The sequence below is a fragment of the Genypterus blacodes genome, unplaced genomic scaffold, assembly GCF_046128005.1.
Source record: "Genypterus blacodes isolate CSIRO-AG114 ecotype Tasmania unplaced genomic scaffold, CSIRO-AGI_Gbla_v1 ptg000002l_1, whole genome shotgun sequence".
Lineage (NCBI taxonomy): Eukaryota > Metazoa > Chordata > Actinopteri > Ophidiiformes > Ophidiidae > Genypterus > Genypterus blacodes.
Genome location: NW_027466816.1, coordinates 918,513 through 937,431, shown reverse-complemented (window position 1 = coordinate 937,431; position 18,919 = coordinate 918,513). Strand labels below are relative to the sequence as shown.

The window sequence follows — 18,919 nt, the reverse complement described above, 5'->3', positions numbered from 1 at the left end:
TGGAAACAATCTTCATCCTTAGATGATCAATGATAATATCAGGTTGTCATGGCAACATCACTGAACCCAATAAGTTAGCTTTTTTTGTTTTGATCTAATTGGCTGCCAAAGTTGAGTGGGTGTGGCTCATTCTTCAAAAAGTGCAGCGTCTCATCAATTTTGTAACTGTAACACACACAAACACACGCAGACACCATACCAATTATCAATCACATCTTCACCCAGCAGCAGAAATGTTTTCAACAATGTGCTGAGGTGGAACCATTTTTCTACTCAATAATGGATGAATGATGAGAAAACAAGTCAAAGTCATATTGTTTTTTTATTGACAAAATGAATCAAAGTCATACAAACGGTTTCCCTGAGTTAAACGATGTCATCAGTGAATTGATTAGCCTCTTAAACGATAACGACCCTTTCGGTTCAATGATTACAGTCTGAGTCGAGGTAGAATTCATGGAATTGCAAACTTTCCTCCTGCTTAACAGATTGCAGGAAGGTCCTCCGTCCAGAAAGGATACCACACCGCATACTACCGCACAAGGTACTCCTGCAGAGAAGCCACACACACATTTATTCACTTTTTTCAAGTTTTGAAAATAATTTGAACAACAAAGGAAGTATGAATTAAGGAAATTGTGTCACTCTGGCTGGATCTAATCACCTTCTGCTTGTTGAGCCTCATCTGGCAGCAGGAAAACAATCCCACCGCTACATAGATTGCAGCAGCTATGAAGCAGTTGTAACCAACGTTGTTATAAGCTGCGTAAACCCTCTCAGGGTTCGTACTGGGGAGTGAGGGGGGACATGTTAGCGTGACACATTTGCATCTTTTCATGCAACACAAAACGTGGCTCCTCCCGCTGCTTTATTCTGTAACTACGATTCAAAAGAACCTGAACGCATTTCCATCCAATAGGAACCTGATCCATGTATACAACTTCAAATTTTCCTGCCACATAAAGCTGCTTCACCTAAATGTTTATTTTAACTTTTTATTGCTTTACTGGAGAATGTTCCCATAATGATGACAGAATATTTAGAGAAAAAAATGTCTTCTTTTCATCCAACACTGTGTTGGATGAAAAAGATTATTACAAAATATTCCACGTATGTGTAATATTTATATTAAACACATTGTTGTTCAGGGCGTTCTTGTGCTCGGCTGACGTCTGTTTCAAACTACATAAGTCTAAAAACATAAAAAGAGTATTTCCTTGATGTAGGTAACGCAGGCTTCATATTGGCCAATAACCTCCAAGCTGGTGTCCTACAGGTGGGAAATCAAAGCAAGCAGAGACTCACGTACTCTTTAGGCATGTCTTCATTTGTCAGCGGGACGTCTTCAATCAGCGTGGCTGAGTGTGTGGTGAAGAAGATCCCCAGCATGGCCTGCAGAGGTCAGGAGGTCAACATTAGATAACCCTGTCAGGTCTATCCATTACCCAGCTTTATTGGATGTCTTGTATTTATAGCACTTGGTTGTAATCATATCTTTGCATAACATGTCAGCACCTCATTTTTAAGGCATGAACTCATTACCTTTTACTGAGGAACTATAAACCTCAACTATTGTTGCATCCCTTCTCATGAGCAATTTATTATTATTTATTTATTTTTTAATTCTTTCACTCTTTTCTCAGCATGTTTTTCATTCACTTGTACATCACACATCTTTGCCCTCTTCCCTGTTTCTGTTCTCCTTTTCTTTTGTCTCTTGTCTCTTATTTCCTTCTGGGTGTATAAAATAACCTAAAAAAAATCCTTTAACTGGATGTCCATGGAAATGCCAGACGCTTTCTTCGATAAATAAAAATATATAAATGAATTAAATATAAATATTCAGCAAAAAGAGAAACATTAATGGTTACGACAGCGCCACCGTCAGACCAACCGGCACTAAATTGGTTCATAAACAAGCGACACACTGAGCTTCCTGAAGATCGCGTAATAGATGTTCCTTAAACCCTGCTAATAAACACACACAGAACTTCCTTGGAGAAGGTAAACGTTACTATGCGAAAAGTCGTCAAACTTTACAAAACATGTTGCCGTATGCTCGCAGGACGTGAGCTTTCATCCGTCAAGTATAAGTTTTATAAGCTTTAGAACTTGAACTCACCAGCATGATGACGCCCCAACTGCTGAGGACGAGCCCGCACGCTGCGAGTTTAGGCCCGCACATCAAACACCCCATCGTCTTTAAGAGGTTTTAACTTTTAACGGCGAAAAAGATGCCAGTTGAGAAATTTGTCATGCGGGAATCAGCTGACTGCAACACAGCGCGTTTCCGGTGTGTGAAGGAAAGCACCGTTACAGACTGTTACGATAGGTTTATGATAGACACATTTTACACCCATAATATGTGTGTATTATGGGTTAAAATATGTATGTATATATCGAATATATATATATATATATAAATATATACACACATATACATATATATATATGTGTATATATATATATAATAAAAGAAAGAAAAAAGAAAAGATGTTTAAAGTCGCTCCGTAGACTGTGGTGTAACTTGGGCGCTAAAACGTATTCTTCTATTTTGATTCATACATATACATTAACATTATGTGTACAGCATTAGTCAATTTGTTTGCATGTCGCTTTCTGTTATTCTGGCTGCGCTCTGTATAATGCTTTGTTTAGGATGTTAATAATAATTTCAAAAAAAATGTCAGTCACGTGACATGACGTGACCAGTTAGCGGATAACGCAGATGCCGTTTCGACGTTACATTCAAGACTGTCGGAAACTCCCGTATACTTAAGCGCACACAGCTAGTAAAAAGGAATCGTGGCATGTCTGTGCTTCTGCAATGTAGGCAGACGGATCACATGTGGATGCAGCTCCATATTCCTATTATTTAGTGTTTAGTTTAAATGCTTGATTTTACAAACGCTTCAAACAGGTGTAACCTTTTGAGTTCCTTAGAGCTGAAGATTTAAAATTCCAAGCAGACAGTGAAGGCAGCAGCAGGTGGTCGTATGGCGCCGTTAGCGTTCCCGTTGCTGCAGCAGGAATGTAGCCGAACGCGGTGAGAAGCTCCGGGCGGAATTCGAGCAGCGGCCAGCTGAGCGTCGGAGTCGCGGCCCGTTTAGAGCCGGAGAGAGACACTCCGGGGAGAAGCACAAACCTGCGGCTGCTGATGTTGATGCTAACCAGCTAACTTGCTAGCATCTCAGTCCACCTGAAGCCTCCAGCATCCCGCATAACCGCACACGATGACGTCAGCCTCCACTAAAGTGAGTAAACTGACTCGAACCGGAAGTAACGTGCCTGAAATGAAAGCGTTAAATTGAGTGAAATGTATGTTTCAGCGTGTTAAGAGACTCGCTCAGAAAGTCGGCGATTGGCAAGTGTCAGTAATGACCAACAGGGGGCAGTGTTTTGTATTGTATACACATATATTATTAAAATTTTCCGCCGTGTATGAGTTTACATGTGCCAAAATTAACTTATTCAATTCAACTTAACATTCAACTTTCATTAATACAAAGAGCAGGACAGGGTCTTCATCTCTACAGGACAGGCTTCCACAAGAACCGGTGAGACGAGAGCACAGAAAACTCCGGGGAAGAAATAAAGTTAGTGAAATGCAGTGATAATGCAATGACATGAATATGCACAGATAGAGAGGAGCACAGTGCATCATTGGAAGTCCCCAGGAGTCTAGGCTGGGGACTTCCCAGACATCATAACTTATTGACTCAAAAACACAAACACTAACACTGTCAGTGTAGATGGAGCATCTCTTCCTCGGAGCTTGAAAATCGTGATCAAGCATTAAGGAATGTAGGCGACATATATGTGATGGTGGCATGAGGCAGGTCTGCAAAAGTATTTCACATTAAACAACAAAACCATATGAAGAGTAAAACAGGAATGTTTTTTTATATAAATGCTGCTAAATCTGCATTCTTCTCATAAACATTGTTAACCTTTAAAGTAATCCTTGTGTGTGTGCGCCTCAGGTTGGGGAGATCTTCTCAGCAGCAGGTGCTGCCTTCACCAAACTAGGAGAGCTCACCATGCAGCTTCACCCTGTGGGAGACTCCGGTCCTGCAAGGTATGACACACACCCTGAGTCATGTTTAGATACTGACCTCATTACAACAGCTGTTTATTTGGAGGGTTTGAGGTCACATCTTTGACTGGCTATTCAGTCCAACATGTCATTTTTTCCCACTCATATTCCAACAAAGGCAGTATGTCAATTTAATGTGCAAGTCAATGTTACATCCATGTGTCAGAGGGTCAGGCCCCCCAGCAACGGCCAGTTGGTTAAGGCTAAATTAAATAGCGTTTCCTGTTCACTTTTATCTCTGCTTCGACCCCTAGTGCTCAGACGAAGAATGCAGTGAAGAGGAAGCTGTATGAAGACGGCGGCCCCACCTCCTTTGAGGCCCCTAAGAAGGTGATCAAAAAATCGCCAGCAGTTCCTCAGGTGGCCCCAGCTGTCATCTCTGTGCCCACAGTTCAGGTAGTCATGGCGTCAGGGCTGCAGGCTCCATCCACTCCCCAGCCCCCCATGAAGAAACAGAAGACTGCAGGTGACGCTCACGCATTAATCCCTAAATGTTTTCCATCAAGTTTCTGTATCTTTCAAACTTTATATGTGTGGACTAAACCGAAGGATGCAAAATAAGCAACAGTGTTTCTTATTAGCGACGCATTGCCTGTTAGAGATGGGATTTTTGGCTCTTTGGAGGGAGCCGTTCATTTGGGATCCGTTCACTTCAAAGAGCTGTTCAAAAAACTGGCTCATTTGGCTCTTTTCTATATATTCACTTTTTAAGAAGCCAGTCTGGGGTTAATTCCTATTATCCTGTAAATAAGAAAGAAGGGAGGAATGATGGGCTGAGATTTGGATCAGAATAATTTCTAACTTAGATTTCCCACAAATATTTGAATTTGAATTATTCTATAGTATAGATTATAGCTTCATTTGACATGTGTGGACAAGATTTTTTAAGTCTGATTGACAGTGAGATGACAATTTACTCATTGTATAAAGTGTGTGTGCGCGCGTAAACCTACTTTGACTTATTTTACTTATCCAACACCTTAATACTTACAAATACATACAAAAAGCCCAAAGCAAGCTACAAAGAAGTTGCAAAAGCTTTTAGTGCAAAAAATTCAAGAACATTACAATACAGATTTCAAGAATAATACAAAAAAACCCTCAATACAAACAATATTATATAACACAGGCTTATAATAAAGGTGCACATTTTAAAGAAAACAATAACTAATATAAATGACAAAATATTTGCATACAAAACTCTAAAACAATACTTCAAGTGTTATCAAAACATATAAAACTGCAATAAATTGAGAAAAAATGTGCATACACGCTACTGGAAATACTGGTACAAACTCTACAATAGACTAAAACCATAACCACAACTCAAATAACAACAACTGTAGACAAAATAAAAAATAAATAAAATAAATAATAAAGCAGCAATAATAAACCATGCTTTACGGCCTCTCTTTCTTGTCCCTTGGCAAATTTGCATTGAGGAAGGTAAGTGCCCTTACTTTTTCGGGCTTGAGGCGACTTCTCCTCTCTGTAATTATTTGTCCTGTTTTAGAGAAAATTCTCTCGGATGGAACTGATGTAGCCACGACACAAAGCTTCTTAGCCATGAGTTGGCTAAGCCTGGGGTACAAAAGGACCTGACTTTTCCAACACTTCCACCACCACTACTTAAATCTGTTTGCTAGAGGCGTGATCGCAGGGAGAGAGAAAAAAAATGAACGAAAAAAAGAACGGCTCCCAACCAATCGCGACCTGGCTCTCATCGTTCATGTTAATGAGCCGTTCAAAAGAACTGGATCGTTCGCGAACGTCACATCTCTATTGCCTGTTAGTTTGAGAATATCTAACTAATATCTTAGTGTTTAGTAATTTGTTGATATTTGTGTTTTCTGGCAGCAAGGATGTGCAGTGTTAAAGTGGACATCATTTATTACATCTGTTTATATGAACTAATGAGACGATTGGTGTGTGTGCGTGTAGATGTGACCCTCAGTGCTCTGAATGACTCTGATGTGAACAGCGACCTGGTGGACATGGAAGGACTCGGCGAAGCGTCCAACTCCAAAAAACTCAACTTTGATCAAGGTAAAGCAACACAAACGCATATACAGCACACAGCGACCTCACAGTGTACTTCAATCCCATGTTTTGTTTTTCAGATAACTTGAACCTGGACTCCAGCCTAATCATGAACCCTGGGGACCTTCCTCTTCTTTCCCACTGACATGTCCATGTTCTTCTGGGGACATGTACACAGCTCAATTGAATTGTTAGTTAGTGATAGTTTTACACAGTAGGGTTCATGTTAGAGCTTTTCAAGGCAACATACACAAACTTCACACAACTTTGCAGTATTTCATGTATATTTTCTTTAATTTAGTACTTAGAACAGTAATTACATCAGAGCAGAGTACATACATGTATGCTAGGTTGTTGTAATTGAATTTTATTGTGTAGTTTGAGCGCGCCTTCTTGTCATCACTTTACGACTTTGTGATTAAAGGTAAATATTATTGGAACTGGAGTATTTTACTTTGTCAGAATATTTCTTTGGTCTGTTTTGCTGTGCAGTAACATACATTAGGAGCAGTGGGCAACCAATCTGAAAGTTCATAGTGCCAAGTGGTCAAGGGCAGAGGCATCGATCTAACACACCGTCCCCATTCACGCCATGGCTGCCCACTGCATCTAATGTAAAGCAAAACAGACCTGAGACTTACCAACATAAAGGAAAATACTCGTTGTTATCCTTTGGATTTTGTCAAGCCAGCTCACGCAAACAAGACCGAGGTCTGTCACGCTGCCTTCGTCCTACAGCTGCAAGGGTGTCAAACTGCAGTGATACAAGGAAGCTGAGAAGAGATACAAGACACAGTAAAGATGCATGTGGGTCATGTGAGACTGGGACCATTCACGCTGTGAGGCCACCACACCACTGTGAAGGAATGAGTGTGTCATCAACTTTATATCTTTCTGTACAGTTTGATTTATAAAAAAAATTTAAAAAATGGAGCCCCGAGTGTCACATTCATATTCTAAATGTAAACCATTTTCTCATGGTGACGGTGACCGGTGTGTGTCTGACTGCAGCAGCACAAGTCATACTGGCAGCTTAGTTCTCATACCAGTAATGATGTGCTGCTACAGCCCAGCACACTGGCACGCATATAAGGTTGTGAGTTCTAGATGTCTTACTGACCTCTGTGAGGTTTGTTAAACGAATCTCTGACAAGTGGCTCAACAAGATTAAAAACTGTATGTACAGCAGGTTGTCAGTTCAAATCCTGTCCCTGTTTATTGTCTTTGTATGCTAAGATCATTTTCTAAAGTGCCTGTGACTTTCCAACAGCTCTGTAGGTCAGTGAGACACGTGGTTGATTCAAGTCCAGGCTGAGCCCAGAACCCCATGTGGGAATCAAACCACCAACCTTCTGCACACACTAACAGTAATTATTCAATGTGTTTATGAATCTTGTTTCAACAAACCTCACAGAAATCAGAAAGAGGTTTGGTTGTGAAGCAATAGCTTACTCAGTGAGCCAAACAAACCGATGAGATGCTGAATTTGTTTGTGGTGCACACACACACGCACCCCCAAACCTTACCTGCGTGTGTGTTGCTCTTAATGGTGGCGTGATTGGTCGGCCTCAGACAGGATGGAGTCCAGCTGGAATGAGAAAATATGTGGAAAGGTAAAGTTCAGTTACTTCAATGAGATGCAAACACCGAACATTAGTCAGTAATGTAGAACTTTTTATCATAATTGTTAAATATTGCTTTTATAGAACATAGAATGTAAAGCCATGTTGATGGAAACTGCAAATTCTTTATACCTTTTTTTAAAGACAGTCTGCTGGATTCATTTTGTGTGGCAAATAAAAAGGTAAAGTGATCAGAGTGATGTCGTGAGTTTATAAGGAGGGACGGAAGTCAGAAATTTTTCATAAGCATAATAAAATATTGGAGGAAAAACATTTAGCAGGAATGAGGAGCGGCGACGTTGAGCCAAGATACAACAAAGTGTAGGACTAAGAAGAAACACAATGAAGCAGGGAAAAACATTTCATGACTTGTACAACATCGAAGCAATTTTTTTCACCTAAGTATTTTAAATGTATAGAAACTGTCTTATCAGCATATTTCTAAATCACTTGTTCCCTCAGTAATGAATATTAAGATGATTTGAGGAGGTTTTTACATATTTGTCATTGTCTTTGAAAGTAAAACTGAATGGAAAACACAAACACACAAGCACCTACCTACCTGCAGGAAGGTGTAGGGGTCATTTCACCTTCGCCTTTGAAGAGCGCAGGGGTGTGGCTTAATGTGAGGGCTTGGTGAAATCCCAGGGTTCACGGCAGCAGCACATAACGATTTGGAGAGTTTAGGATCAAATCTGCAAAACATGATGTGCTGCTAATGTGCACGCTGGACTCGCTGCACACACACACACACACACCGCAGGTGACACGGGCCATCACTCTGCAGAGAGAGCGGATCATTATGCATTAATTAGTCATTTAAGATGGAATGTTTACATGCAATTCAAGGAAGTGAGTGGGCAATGAAGCGATGGCAACTCATTTCACTCTATATTTGATCGTTTACCCACAACTCTGTCTCTCCATTTTGACCTCAGATGGAAAAATATCAGACAGATTAATTATATTCAGTGTTGTTTAATAAATAGAGAGAAAGAAAGAACATTTGCATCAAATGGCTGTTTATGAACCTGTGATCGCAACACTGATTGTTAATTTATTTATAACTGATGGGATGTTTAGAAACAAATTAATTTGTGCATAAGTGTGTAAAGATGAGCCGATCCATACGTTGATCTACCTCTCCACCCCTTTGTGGAAAATTAAACAAGTAAAAAAAGTGAAATAAGATCACTGACCCCACCCTCCCCCAAAAGAAAATAAAAACAAATAGGTTTTTAAATGTACTATTTAGAGATGACTACTGATCAATAATTCTCTCTTAAATGGACACTATGAGGTCAGCTTGATCTTTTCAGTGCTGCTTTTCTGCTGTGATCTCCATAATGTCCTTAATGAATTTTGATTGAATTTGATAAAATAAATCTGCTCATCTGTCTTCATTAAACAGAAAAACCTTACAAATTAATTTCAAAATCTATCCCTTCAAAAGTTTGATTTCATGGGTGCATTTATTTATACTGCCTTTCATTTATTTTTCCTGATTTTGTTCATCAAAATTTGAAGCATTAATCTGTTTTGCAACCAAACCATATAATCAGTTAATGACTGGATGAAGGAGAATTAACCCTTAAGATTTGTGTTCTTTGATGTGCAGAAGTCCAATCGGCCCTTTGAGCCTGAGGGGAATTTAAATAAACATTCTCAAAGTACAAATTAAATCTTAGTAGTTAAACAGCTAAATGTGAGTTAGGCCTCTTTATAAAGAGACAGGAACATTTTACTGCCCTTAGAGTGAAAATCAGTTTGTCTAAAAAACATTAAACAAGGAGAATCACCTGAAGGTCATCTTCATCATCAGTCACATACATTTATAGTCAGTTGAATTTATTCTAAACCTAAAGCACCGCCTTATTTGTTGTTGATTTAAAAGAAACAGCTGACTTTGCAACACAAACCCCAACATCACAGGTCAAAGGTCATGTGGTGGTGAGGCAGCCACAAAGTGAAAATAAAAATGAATGAGAATTTAGGAAAAATTAGCGGTTAAGCTCGGGAGGTTTAGGGTTTTGATAACAATTGATAGTGTTCTTAATAAATTATTTAAAAATCATTTTTGATTGTCTTCTTGTTTGTGCACACTAACCGACTTTACTAGTCAGGCTGACGGACTGTGTGTGTACCCAGCAAATATAAACACAAGTATACACTGTAAGTACAAAGTAGTCCATACACACAGGATTTACATCTGAGCACAGAGAGAAGAGAGAAAGAGGGAGAGGAGGGGGATGAGCAAGAGGGAGGGGGGTTAAAGAGAGACAGGGGGAGAGACACTGGGAGAGAGGGATACGGAGAGAGAGAGAGAGAGAGAGAGAGAGAGAGAGAAGCAGAGAGAGAGAGAGAGAGAGTGTGACAGGGAGTGGGAGACGGGGCTAGAAAGAGACGGGGCGAGAGACGGGTAGATATTTTTTCTGTATTCAGTGTGAGTGAAAAGCTTCACGTACCTTCTGGTAAATGGACTGAGTGTGTGAATGTGTGACTGCTGATCAAGTTGCTAAACCGACCTATCATTGATAACCAACTAGTCCTCAAAAAACAACTTCTCCCCTCCATGTGGTTAGTCTGAGCGCCAGCTACTTCACTATTAATATCTAACCCACAACTACACACACTACCGAACAACACACACTAAAACATTAAATAGAGAACACACATCCCCAGAACAAACACACATTGATGGTGGAGCGACAGAGAGTGAGAGGAGAAACAGGCCTGTTAGGGCTTTGTGGTTGCTCAGGGGGTTTGGGGCCCTCTGGTCCTTGAATGTCCCTGCCTCCTCCTGGCTCCTGAGATCTGAGATATTCCTGCTCCTCACAATTACACCGCCAGGACGCTCGGCAGCAACAAAAACCTACAGCCTTTTTCCCCACACATCACTTTCTACAATATAAATCTGCACTGTAGGGGGCCCCGAAAAATCGAGAAAAAACTCAGGGCCTCCCGCAGGGTGTGTGTGGAACTAGGGGTCTGTGGGTGCTGCCATTTAGGAGGGGGGAAATGTACACACCAAAGGTGAGGGGCTGCAGCAACGGGCCGAGCCAAGCTGCAGGGAGGAGGGGAAATGAAGAAAGTGTGGCTGTGAGAGGAAGGAGGTAAAAACCAGAAACCACAGTCAGAAATCAAAGAGCCGCAGGAGGAGAGGAAGAAGAGGAGGAGGAGTGAAGGGAGCCATCGGGGGAATAGGTGAAGAAGAATGTAATCATCCTACCAGCGATTTTTACATTTGTTTTCATCCTGCGCACACACACACACACTAATCACAAAGTTTCCATTACATAACTGAGTGACACATCATAGTTAATATGTAGATTAAATGTGGGTAATAAGTGTTCACGACATTTGACGGCCCCTCTTATATTCTGAGCTCTAGTCGCCTAGTTTGTTGGCTCTTCCTCACAGCTCCACAGGTACCCCGAGTCCTTCCTCCAAGGATTTCAGCAGGAATTTTATAAGCATCGACATCAATCTGCAATTTACAGTTTGTGTTAAGTCTCATGTTTGGTGGCGAGGGTCGTTTGAAGACGTTTTGTTTGGTCTTGGTATTCGCCTTGCTCTGCCTTGTGACGTACTGTACTGTCCATTCTTATGCACAAAGGGCGAATCCGTGCTATCAGGTCACGATCAGAGGCCGAAAAAGTGGACCCTGTCAACGCCGTCAATCAAAAATGAACCAGATTCATTCAAGTTATAAGTTCAATCGTTATGGTATAAGGCATTTTTGACCCCTCATTTGAGCTTTGCCCTTTGCCCCTAGTTATTTCCTACATTTGTGTGGGGTCCTTGTGTAAATTAAGGACAGCCAGTGCCACTTACCTTAACTACAGGGTGTCATACTGGATAATGATGTCCCCACTACACAACTGTCTGTCTGCTTTTTTTTATTTAAATAACCACTACTTATTTAACACATTAAATCCAGTTATAACACAAAACAGCAGCTCTAATAAAATCATCAACATAAACACGCCATTTTAAATTCTGCTAACTTAAAATGAGTGTTCTCACTACTTGCTGCTCTTTGATTATTCATTCATTTTAATAAATTAGCTGTATTGATCTTGACCAGAGCTCATCACACCAGGATGGTCTGTGGGGTCTCTATCTGATATTACAGATCAAACCCATACAAACTACTCCTAAAATCATTGCAGGGATGGAAAATATATACACTAAGTGAACAAGTAAGGTTGAGAACATATAGATGCAGGTGTTAAAAGCTCACATGAAAGTGTTTGCTTGCCGTAGGGTTCCAAGACACTTGTTTTCTGCAATTAACAGATCGTAAAATATATCGTAATAATATGGAATCAGTCACTAAATGTTGTCATGGAATCTAGAGGTGTCAGGACTTTCCCGGGCTTCCTGTTTTATTGTCTTTCAAACTGTCTTTATTTTACGTGTATTTAATGTCTTTGACTTGCCTTGAGTTTTTATATCCAGTTTTATCTTTTTATGCTTTACATAAAGCACTTACTTAGGTGTTATAATAACTATTAACTTGCCTTCTTGCATTTCCTGTCTTGTGTCTGATTGTGATTATTAAAACATTATTAATATTGTTGTTTTTTTTACTCCCATGCTTTTTTATGTACACACACACACACACCTGCATACAAAGATTACTTATAAATGCCAACATCAAAGCTCTAGCAGGTCAGATTATAAAAAACAACTTTACAAGAATGTTAATTATCAAATTAGCTTTTATTTGGGCCCTTACATAAATGTTTATTGTGCTATAACTTTGACTGCTTTTATGTGTGCTCTTAATTATTTTTTCTATGCACGATGAATTTTATAAATTTTAATTGTATCGATTAAACAATTATTGAAGTATTTATATAACTATAGTATTATACAGAGCATTTTGTGCACTAGGTTGAGAAGAGTGCAGAGTTGCAAAAGTGTAAAGTTATTGCGGATCCTGCCACAACCATCTGCCTCTAGATGAATCACGTTTTATTGACGTAAAGGTTGTAAATTTGATCTTAACCTCAAGGTTAGGACAGATAATACGTTTTATCTTAATGTTAGCCTTCTAATCTTTTGAGTTATACATATTTTAAGTGTTGTAACATTAGTTAATTTACTTTATAATAAAGATTATAAATCGCCTATTATATGATCATAAAGATTAGACGTGACCCTTCGTGGTTCCAAAAATTGTTGTAATTATTACAGGGTGACAGACAAACAAACAAACCAAGAAACTAATCCGGTTTATCTTTCTCTGACCTGTAAAACCTGTTAACCAGCCGGCGTAAACCCGGGTTAAGTTGTTTTTCTTTGTCCTGTAACGCAGCTGTCGGTTGGTTAGGAGCGGCCCTGGTGGGAGTACCCGGGGAGGGTCGGGGTCTTCGGGGAGGGGGCTGGAGCTGGGGGAGTGTCCGCTTACTCCTTTATCTTAAAGTGTTTTGTACAGAAAAATAAAACAATTCCTCCATACTTCGCCGTAAATGGCTAAACAGACGTGCTTTTGTCCGGCGGGCAGCCTGTGGGGAGCGGGGGAGGCAGCGGCAGAGACCGGAGGCTGCTCGGCTGCCTGCAGGCTGGAGCTTTGGCGGAGAAAAGCCACGATCCACGGGACAAAGCGCTGAGTCACACAAGCTACACTACACCATCACATCATCAAAGACGCCATGATTGTCTTACAGTGACACATACCTTAAACATGCATTACATCTGATTACTTACCTTCTTGACAATAAAGTCCGGGAGTAAAACGTCGTTGAAATAATCCCGGAGCAGCAGCGATTATGTCAGGGTAATAAAGAGAGTAAAAAATAAAATGCGTTATAAACAAAGACAATAAAGTCAGTGTAAAGTTTGATCCGCCGATCTCTTTCTGTGTCTGAGCACATTTGAAAATGGGCGCCAACTGCCGCGCGCAGGGTCTCCGCGCGCAACCGCCCCACAGAAAAAAAATAAAAATAAATCCAATCACGCAGAAAAATGCAGAAGAAATGCGGCAAAACGCGGATCTGAACCCATACAATCCGCAACCGCGACTCGTTTCGCTTTTTATCGCTCCTTCGATTTTTATTTATTTTATATCCATAATAAAAAAATAACCGTCAAAGGCTGCCACGGCCGCGGTGCACCACGGGAGATTTTGCGGCGGTTATGTTTTGAAAGTCCAACAACACGGAAATGAGAACGGGAGGGGTGTGTGTGTGTGTGTGTGTGTGTGTGTGTGTGTGTGTGTGTGTGTATGTGTGTGTGTGTGTGTGTGTGTGTGTGTGTGTGTGTGTGTGTGTTTGAGTTTTTATATAATAATTTCTGTTACACTTTATGATGTAACTTTTTATTTGATTTCTATCACATTTAATTGCTGATTCATTTTTATTGATGTTCAAATGTTTTTTAAGGAATGGGAGGACACAGGCATGCAGAAATAGACATAAGAGGGCCACTCTAGAGGTGTAAAGCCAAAAGAACACACCCCCCTGATCCAGTTATACTTCTCCATACTGAGAGTGTGTACAATATGAATGGTATGTAAGGGTTGATTCAATAATGCATCTCGTGATATAAGGTGAAGTGATATTAATCAGTGACTTCCTCAAGTCAGATATTATATGGCATTAAAAAGCAGTATGTACATACATAACAAGGATTTCTCTCGTCACTGAAATGGTTAGACCCAATTTGTTCTTACAATTCTTCTTTAAATGTATGTTTCAAATGCATGTAAATTAGAACGGACCAGACTTACCTGAGATTTGCAGTATATGTCTCATCTGATTTTCTTGGTTGTGACCACAGCAGCGTTTGGTGAAACGGGAATGTCTTCGATGTGCAAAAACACACTTATCCACTTCTGCTCTCTGGTGCTGCAGCTGAGTAAAGGCCAATTTCAGAATTGTCTCACTAAGACTCCACCCCATAAAGCATGCTTTGTTCTGATCAATAATTTATTTTCAAAACATAAATTGTGTTTTCCTACAGTGCCAAAGTCATTAAAAGCATTCAGAGAGTACAGCAGGTCGGGCCTTCTGGTGGTTTCTAACTGTTCTCTGACCTGAATTACATCAATTTATTCTCATATTACGGAACACAACTTAACAACTTGAAAGTTGAAGTTGCACAGCCAATATAGTCTCATTTACGCATTCACAGCAGTTGTGAATTATAATCGAAGCTTTTGGTCTGAGAGAAAATCTTGTTCTATCATTGCTTGTTTATTCAATGCAAAGTTGTATGTACCGCTTTATCACTTGAATGCAGCATTACCCAGATACTACCAGGATATTGTGTCAGGTTTGCGTCCATGTGTGTATGACATACAAGTGGGCAGAATACATTTGAAATAAAGCCATTCTGAGGCATTGTCTTTTAAAATCTTTGTTTTTGCTTTTGATTTGACATAAACAGACATTAAAATTCATTCAATCATTTATTATTCGACTCTGTGTGTGACTTTTGTTGGCACTCTGTTTATGTGCACTGGACTGTTGTGGATTTCTTCATTGTCCTTATTCTCAATCCCTCCTTCCCCCACATCCTCACCTTTTCCCATCATCCTCAGCGGCCTCAGCAGCCCCCCGTGTTGCTGAGCGTCTTTTTTTGAAGCCTGGCAGCACTGAGCTCCGCCCTTGTCTTTAGTCAGGAAGTAAAGCAGAGCGTTGAGCCATGCGTTGAAGGATGCCAGGGGCCTGGTGATCTTATAGCACATAGATACCATGGTCATGGTGCGACAGGGAACCCCTTTGGTCACTTTAAGGAGGAGGAAGATGGTTCTGGTCACGTGGAAGGGGAAGAAGCAGAGAGCGAAGAGGAGGGTGATGGTGATGATGGTCTTAATGGATTTACGTCTGCGGTGGGCATACGGAGAGTGGGCACCTAGGAAAATGGAAACCCCCTCTGATCTTCCCAGTGCCCTCGATAATCCGTTGCTTCCTCCTCCCGTGCCTCTCTTTGCTCTGTCATCATCTCCATCTCTTCGACCCCTGAGGGACAATGGCTGAGATCGCAGGGTACGAAAAATGGTGAGAACCACGTGAGAGTAACACCAAGCTATGATGGAAAACGGCAGAAAGAAGCCCAGTAAGTGTAGGATGATTCCATACGGGACATAATCAGAGAATTCCTTATCTATGGCATCGTCCCAGCAGTTCTGGTACTCTTCAACTCCCCCACCCCAGTAACCATGGCTATCATTCATCATTTGCAACGACAGTTCAACGCTCAGGTTGTTGGTGGCGCTCGCATTGCCACCTAACGCTGCGAGTCGTGTCACGTGTCCAGTCTGAGCGAAACGGAAGATGGGACATGTCAAAGCGAACACCACGCCCCAAACCAGGACACATGTCCACTTCACTGCCCGCTTGGTCTCCAGCGTGATGATCTTCATCGGGTGGCAGATTCCGAGGTACCTGTGTACAGAGATGCAGGTGAGGAAGAAGATGGAGCAGTAGAGGTTAAAGTAGAAGAGAAAACGGACAAGCCGGCACATGAAGTCACCAAACACCCATCGGTCTCGCATCACGTAACTCGCCACGAGAAACGGCAGCGAGAGGCCGTACATAAAGTCTGTGGAGGCCAGGTTGACCATGTAGATGAGTGAGGCGTTCCAGCGTTTTGTCCGGCGAAACGATCGGTACAGAACGATAGAGTTAAGGGAGATGCTGAAGAGGAAGGTGAAGGAGTAGCAGATTGGGAGGAAGATGTATTTGTAAGACTCGTCTATACTGCAGGACAGGGGTGTGGGGATGGCGGGAGCAGAGGAAGAGGCCGAAGGGGAGCTGAGGAGGGCGTGGAGTGTGCCTGCGCTGATGTTGGGAGGAGCTCCATGTGGGGGCGCCATGGCGATGTTTGGTTGATGTTCATGTGCAGAAGAAGGTAAAGCAGGTTGGTTTCTTCTTCATCCTCAAATGTTTGTATCCCCGGTAGATTTCAGATGGATCTCACATGGACTTCAGGGAGTCTTCGACTGGACACAAAGAGACAAATTAATCATCTGCTATCAATCAGCACTCCAATATGCCTGATCAACTTTATCTGAACAATTTAGGCCTGTGTGGACCTGATACCCGGTTTTTGGCTCCTTTATATAAATGCTTTCAAAATCGAAAAAAAATAAAATAGGAAAGGGAATAGTTACTGTCCTTACATAGAGGAGGAATTCCCTCCCTGTGGGCATGACACAGGCGCCCCATGGTGGAGGCCCTGTGAAGCTTTAGTGGTATATTGAGTAAATTTTTAAATCCTACTATGGTGAAGGCTCAACTATTGTTTCATCTGTCGCCAGTATAGAAGAAGGTTTATGTAGCAACACACACACACACACTGATCTGTCTCTCTCTCTGTATATATATGTAACCACACTTTCCATTTACATACAACATATTTACATACAACATTTAATACACGTGATCACCTATCACATGATAGCGACTGACCACGGACATCCTTGCCGCCTGAGCCCTGTTCATTTGCTACCCAGAAATAGGGCTTCACAGAGAAGCAGAGCAGCAAACAGAGCTGCAGGTTGGCTCTGCTCTGGACCAGGCTGCTAGAAACCACCAGAACTTCACTAATAAAGCTTACACAAATACTGACATTAAAGCACAAAGCACCTAAAGGAGCCCTTTGTAGGCACCCATCTGAGGCCTGGTGCTTGGCGGCTCAGGGGCGTTGTGTGTGGCCGGGTGCACCTTCCTTCCTGTGTGTCGGCTGCTGATTCAGCTTCTTCTCGCATCATTAACTCAGCAATAAGTAACCACACTGCCACCATCATCACCTGACCCTCATCCTGCAGATGAACCTCCTAAACTTATTTAACTTATTTAACGCTGCTACTTCATCATCCAATTTCACTTCCTGTCACTGTCACCTCCTACAGTTTGAAGTAAACAGCAGTTTGTACTTCAGCGTGGTCGCCTCTCCTCAATATTCGGCAGGTGTGTGTGTGTGTGTGTGTGTGTGTGTGTGTGTGTGTGTGTGTGTGTGTGTGTTCAGGCTGCATTTCACACTTGTACAGTGTTCATGTAAACATGGCTAATGTGTGAACCACTAACATGACATATTAACGACTGAAACAATCACGTGTGATGATGGTCACGTCCTACAGTGACCTCATCAATACTTCAAAGATAAAATGGAAAAGAACATTTTACTGTTACTTACGTTTATTTTAATAACGTTTCAGTGATTGATTTAACAATTAACATTTACATGGAGATTGAAATATGGGAAATTGAAACAATGCCCCCTTTTATACTGAGCATAACACAAGGTCATCAGTTTAATGAGGCTTTGTACAGGTGATGAAAATTCTGCTTCTGATTTGGTTTTTATTAAGATTTTTTAAATGTAACTTTAGTGAGTTAGTGTCAATATATTAAACTGTATTCAGCATGCAGACAGAAAGCTTTAGGTTTTACAGGCCAATAAATGTCAAATTATTTTTGTCTAAACTAATAACTCTTAAAACACAAGATATTTGTTAATAAAACATAAATTAGAACATTTGATGAAATGTTTATGCAAAGAAATCCTCGGAGGTCTGAAAATCAAGTATCTCAATAAAGATATAAACACTTTTTTTTATAAATTAGTGATGAAGACAAGCTTAGAAACAGAAAAACAACTTAGATTTACTACTTTGTATATTTGGCTTATTTTGTTTATTTCTATTGTCGCTACATTTGGTTTTTATTTGCATATATTCATTTAACTCTATTAGGACATCCAGGTTTGTCAAAGTTCTATCTACAACTGTATACATATATACATATACTGTATATTCAGAACACTTACTGAGCTCGTTAGTGTTTGTTTGTGCCCAGTGTGCGTGTGTGTAATTGCGATCAGACTCATAAATACCTGCATCACTGTAACCTTCAATGAGCTGCACCTGTGCCTGCTGCTCCATATGGCTCCTGATCACCTGATCGTCCGAAATTCAGACGTATGAAAACATGAAGCACCTTCACCGCTCACATTTCCTCTTTATCGGCTCAGTCGATCAGCTCATTTCGTTATTGATCACTGTCCCCTTTCTGTCCGTCTCGGTGACACTTTGTCCATTTCAGCTTTCACCTCTCAGCTCCTCTCAACCGTCCTGCCTGTTTCTGTGGTAACACAGCACCTCCCTCAGTGTGTCATCATTCCTGTGTGTCTGTGAGGCCCCTCTCTC

The 18,919-nt window shown here is 41.0% G+C and overlaps 3 protein-coding genes and 1 long non-coding RNA gene across 5 annotated transcripts; 1 reads left to right on the top strand and 3 right to left on the bottom strand.

The window, feature by feature from the left end:
• Positions 1 to 303: 303 nt before the first annotated feature.
• rnaseka (ribonuclease, RNase K a) lies at positions 304 to 2,301 on the bottom strand. Its single transcript, XM_076145183.1, has 4 exons — positions 2,123 to 2,301; positions 1,310 to 1,392; positions 665 to 788; positions 304 to 550 (listed from the first exon to the last, which is right to left on the bottom strand). Exons 1-4 carry the CDS (start codon positions 2,195 to 2,197, stop codon positions 533 to 535), a joined length of 300 nt encoding a protein of 99 aa, XP_076001298.1. The 5' UTR covers positions 2,198 to 2,301; the 3' UTR covers positions 304 to 532.
• Positions 2,302 to 2,797: 496 nt separating this feature from the next.
• Positions 2,798 to 6,576, top strand: LOC142994248 (BPTF-associated chromatin complex component 1). Of its 2 annotated transcripts, XM_076145032.1 has the most exons (6): positions 2,798 to 3,254; positions 3,510 to 3,596; positions 3,984 to 4,078; positions 4,351 to 4,562; positions 6,038 to 6,142; positions 6,217 to 6,576. In XM_076145032.1, the coding sequence occupies exons 1-6, from the start codon at positions 3,234 to 3,236 to the stop codon at positions 6,279 to 6,281; spliced, it is 585 nt and encodes a 194-aa protein (XP_076001147.1). In that variant the 5' UTR covers positions 2,798 to 3,233; the 3' UTR covers positions 6,282 to 6,576. The 2 variants fall into 2 exon arrangements, with proteins under 2 accessions (XP_076001147.1, XP_076001230.1); XM_076145115.1 differs by lacking the exon at positions 3,510 to 3,596 and having other exon boundaries at positions 2,803 to 3,254.
• A 1,045-nt stretch (positions 6,577 to 7,621) lies between these two features.
• Positions 7,622 to 8,526, bottom strand: LOC142994527 (uncharacterized). Its single transcript, XR_012961409.1, has 2 exons — positions 8,321 to 8,526; positions 7,622 to 7,724 (listed from the first exon to the last, which is right to left on the bottom strand). It is a non-coding gene; the product is annotated as an uncharacterized LOC142994527 (long non-coding RNA).
• Positions 8,527 to 14,699: 6,173 nt separating this feature from the next.
• LOC143006087 (P2Y purinoceptor 3) lies at positions 14,700 to 18,891 on the bottom strand. Its single transcript, XM_076157448.1, has 2 exons — positions 18,607 to 18,891; positions 14,700 to 16,711 (listed from the first exon to the last, which is right to left on the bottom strand). The coding sequence occupies exon 2, from the start codon at positions 16,583 to 16,585 to the stop codon at positions 15,179 to 15,181; it is 1,407 nt and encodes a 468-aa protein (XP_076013563.1). The 5' UTR covers positions 16,586 to 16,711; positions 18,607 to 18,891; the 3' UTR covers positions 14,700 to 15,178.
• Between the last annotated feature and the right edge of the window lie 28 nt (positions 18,892 to 18,919).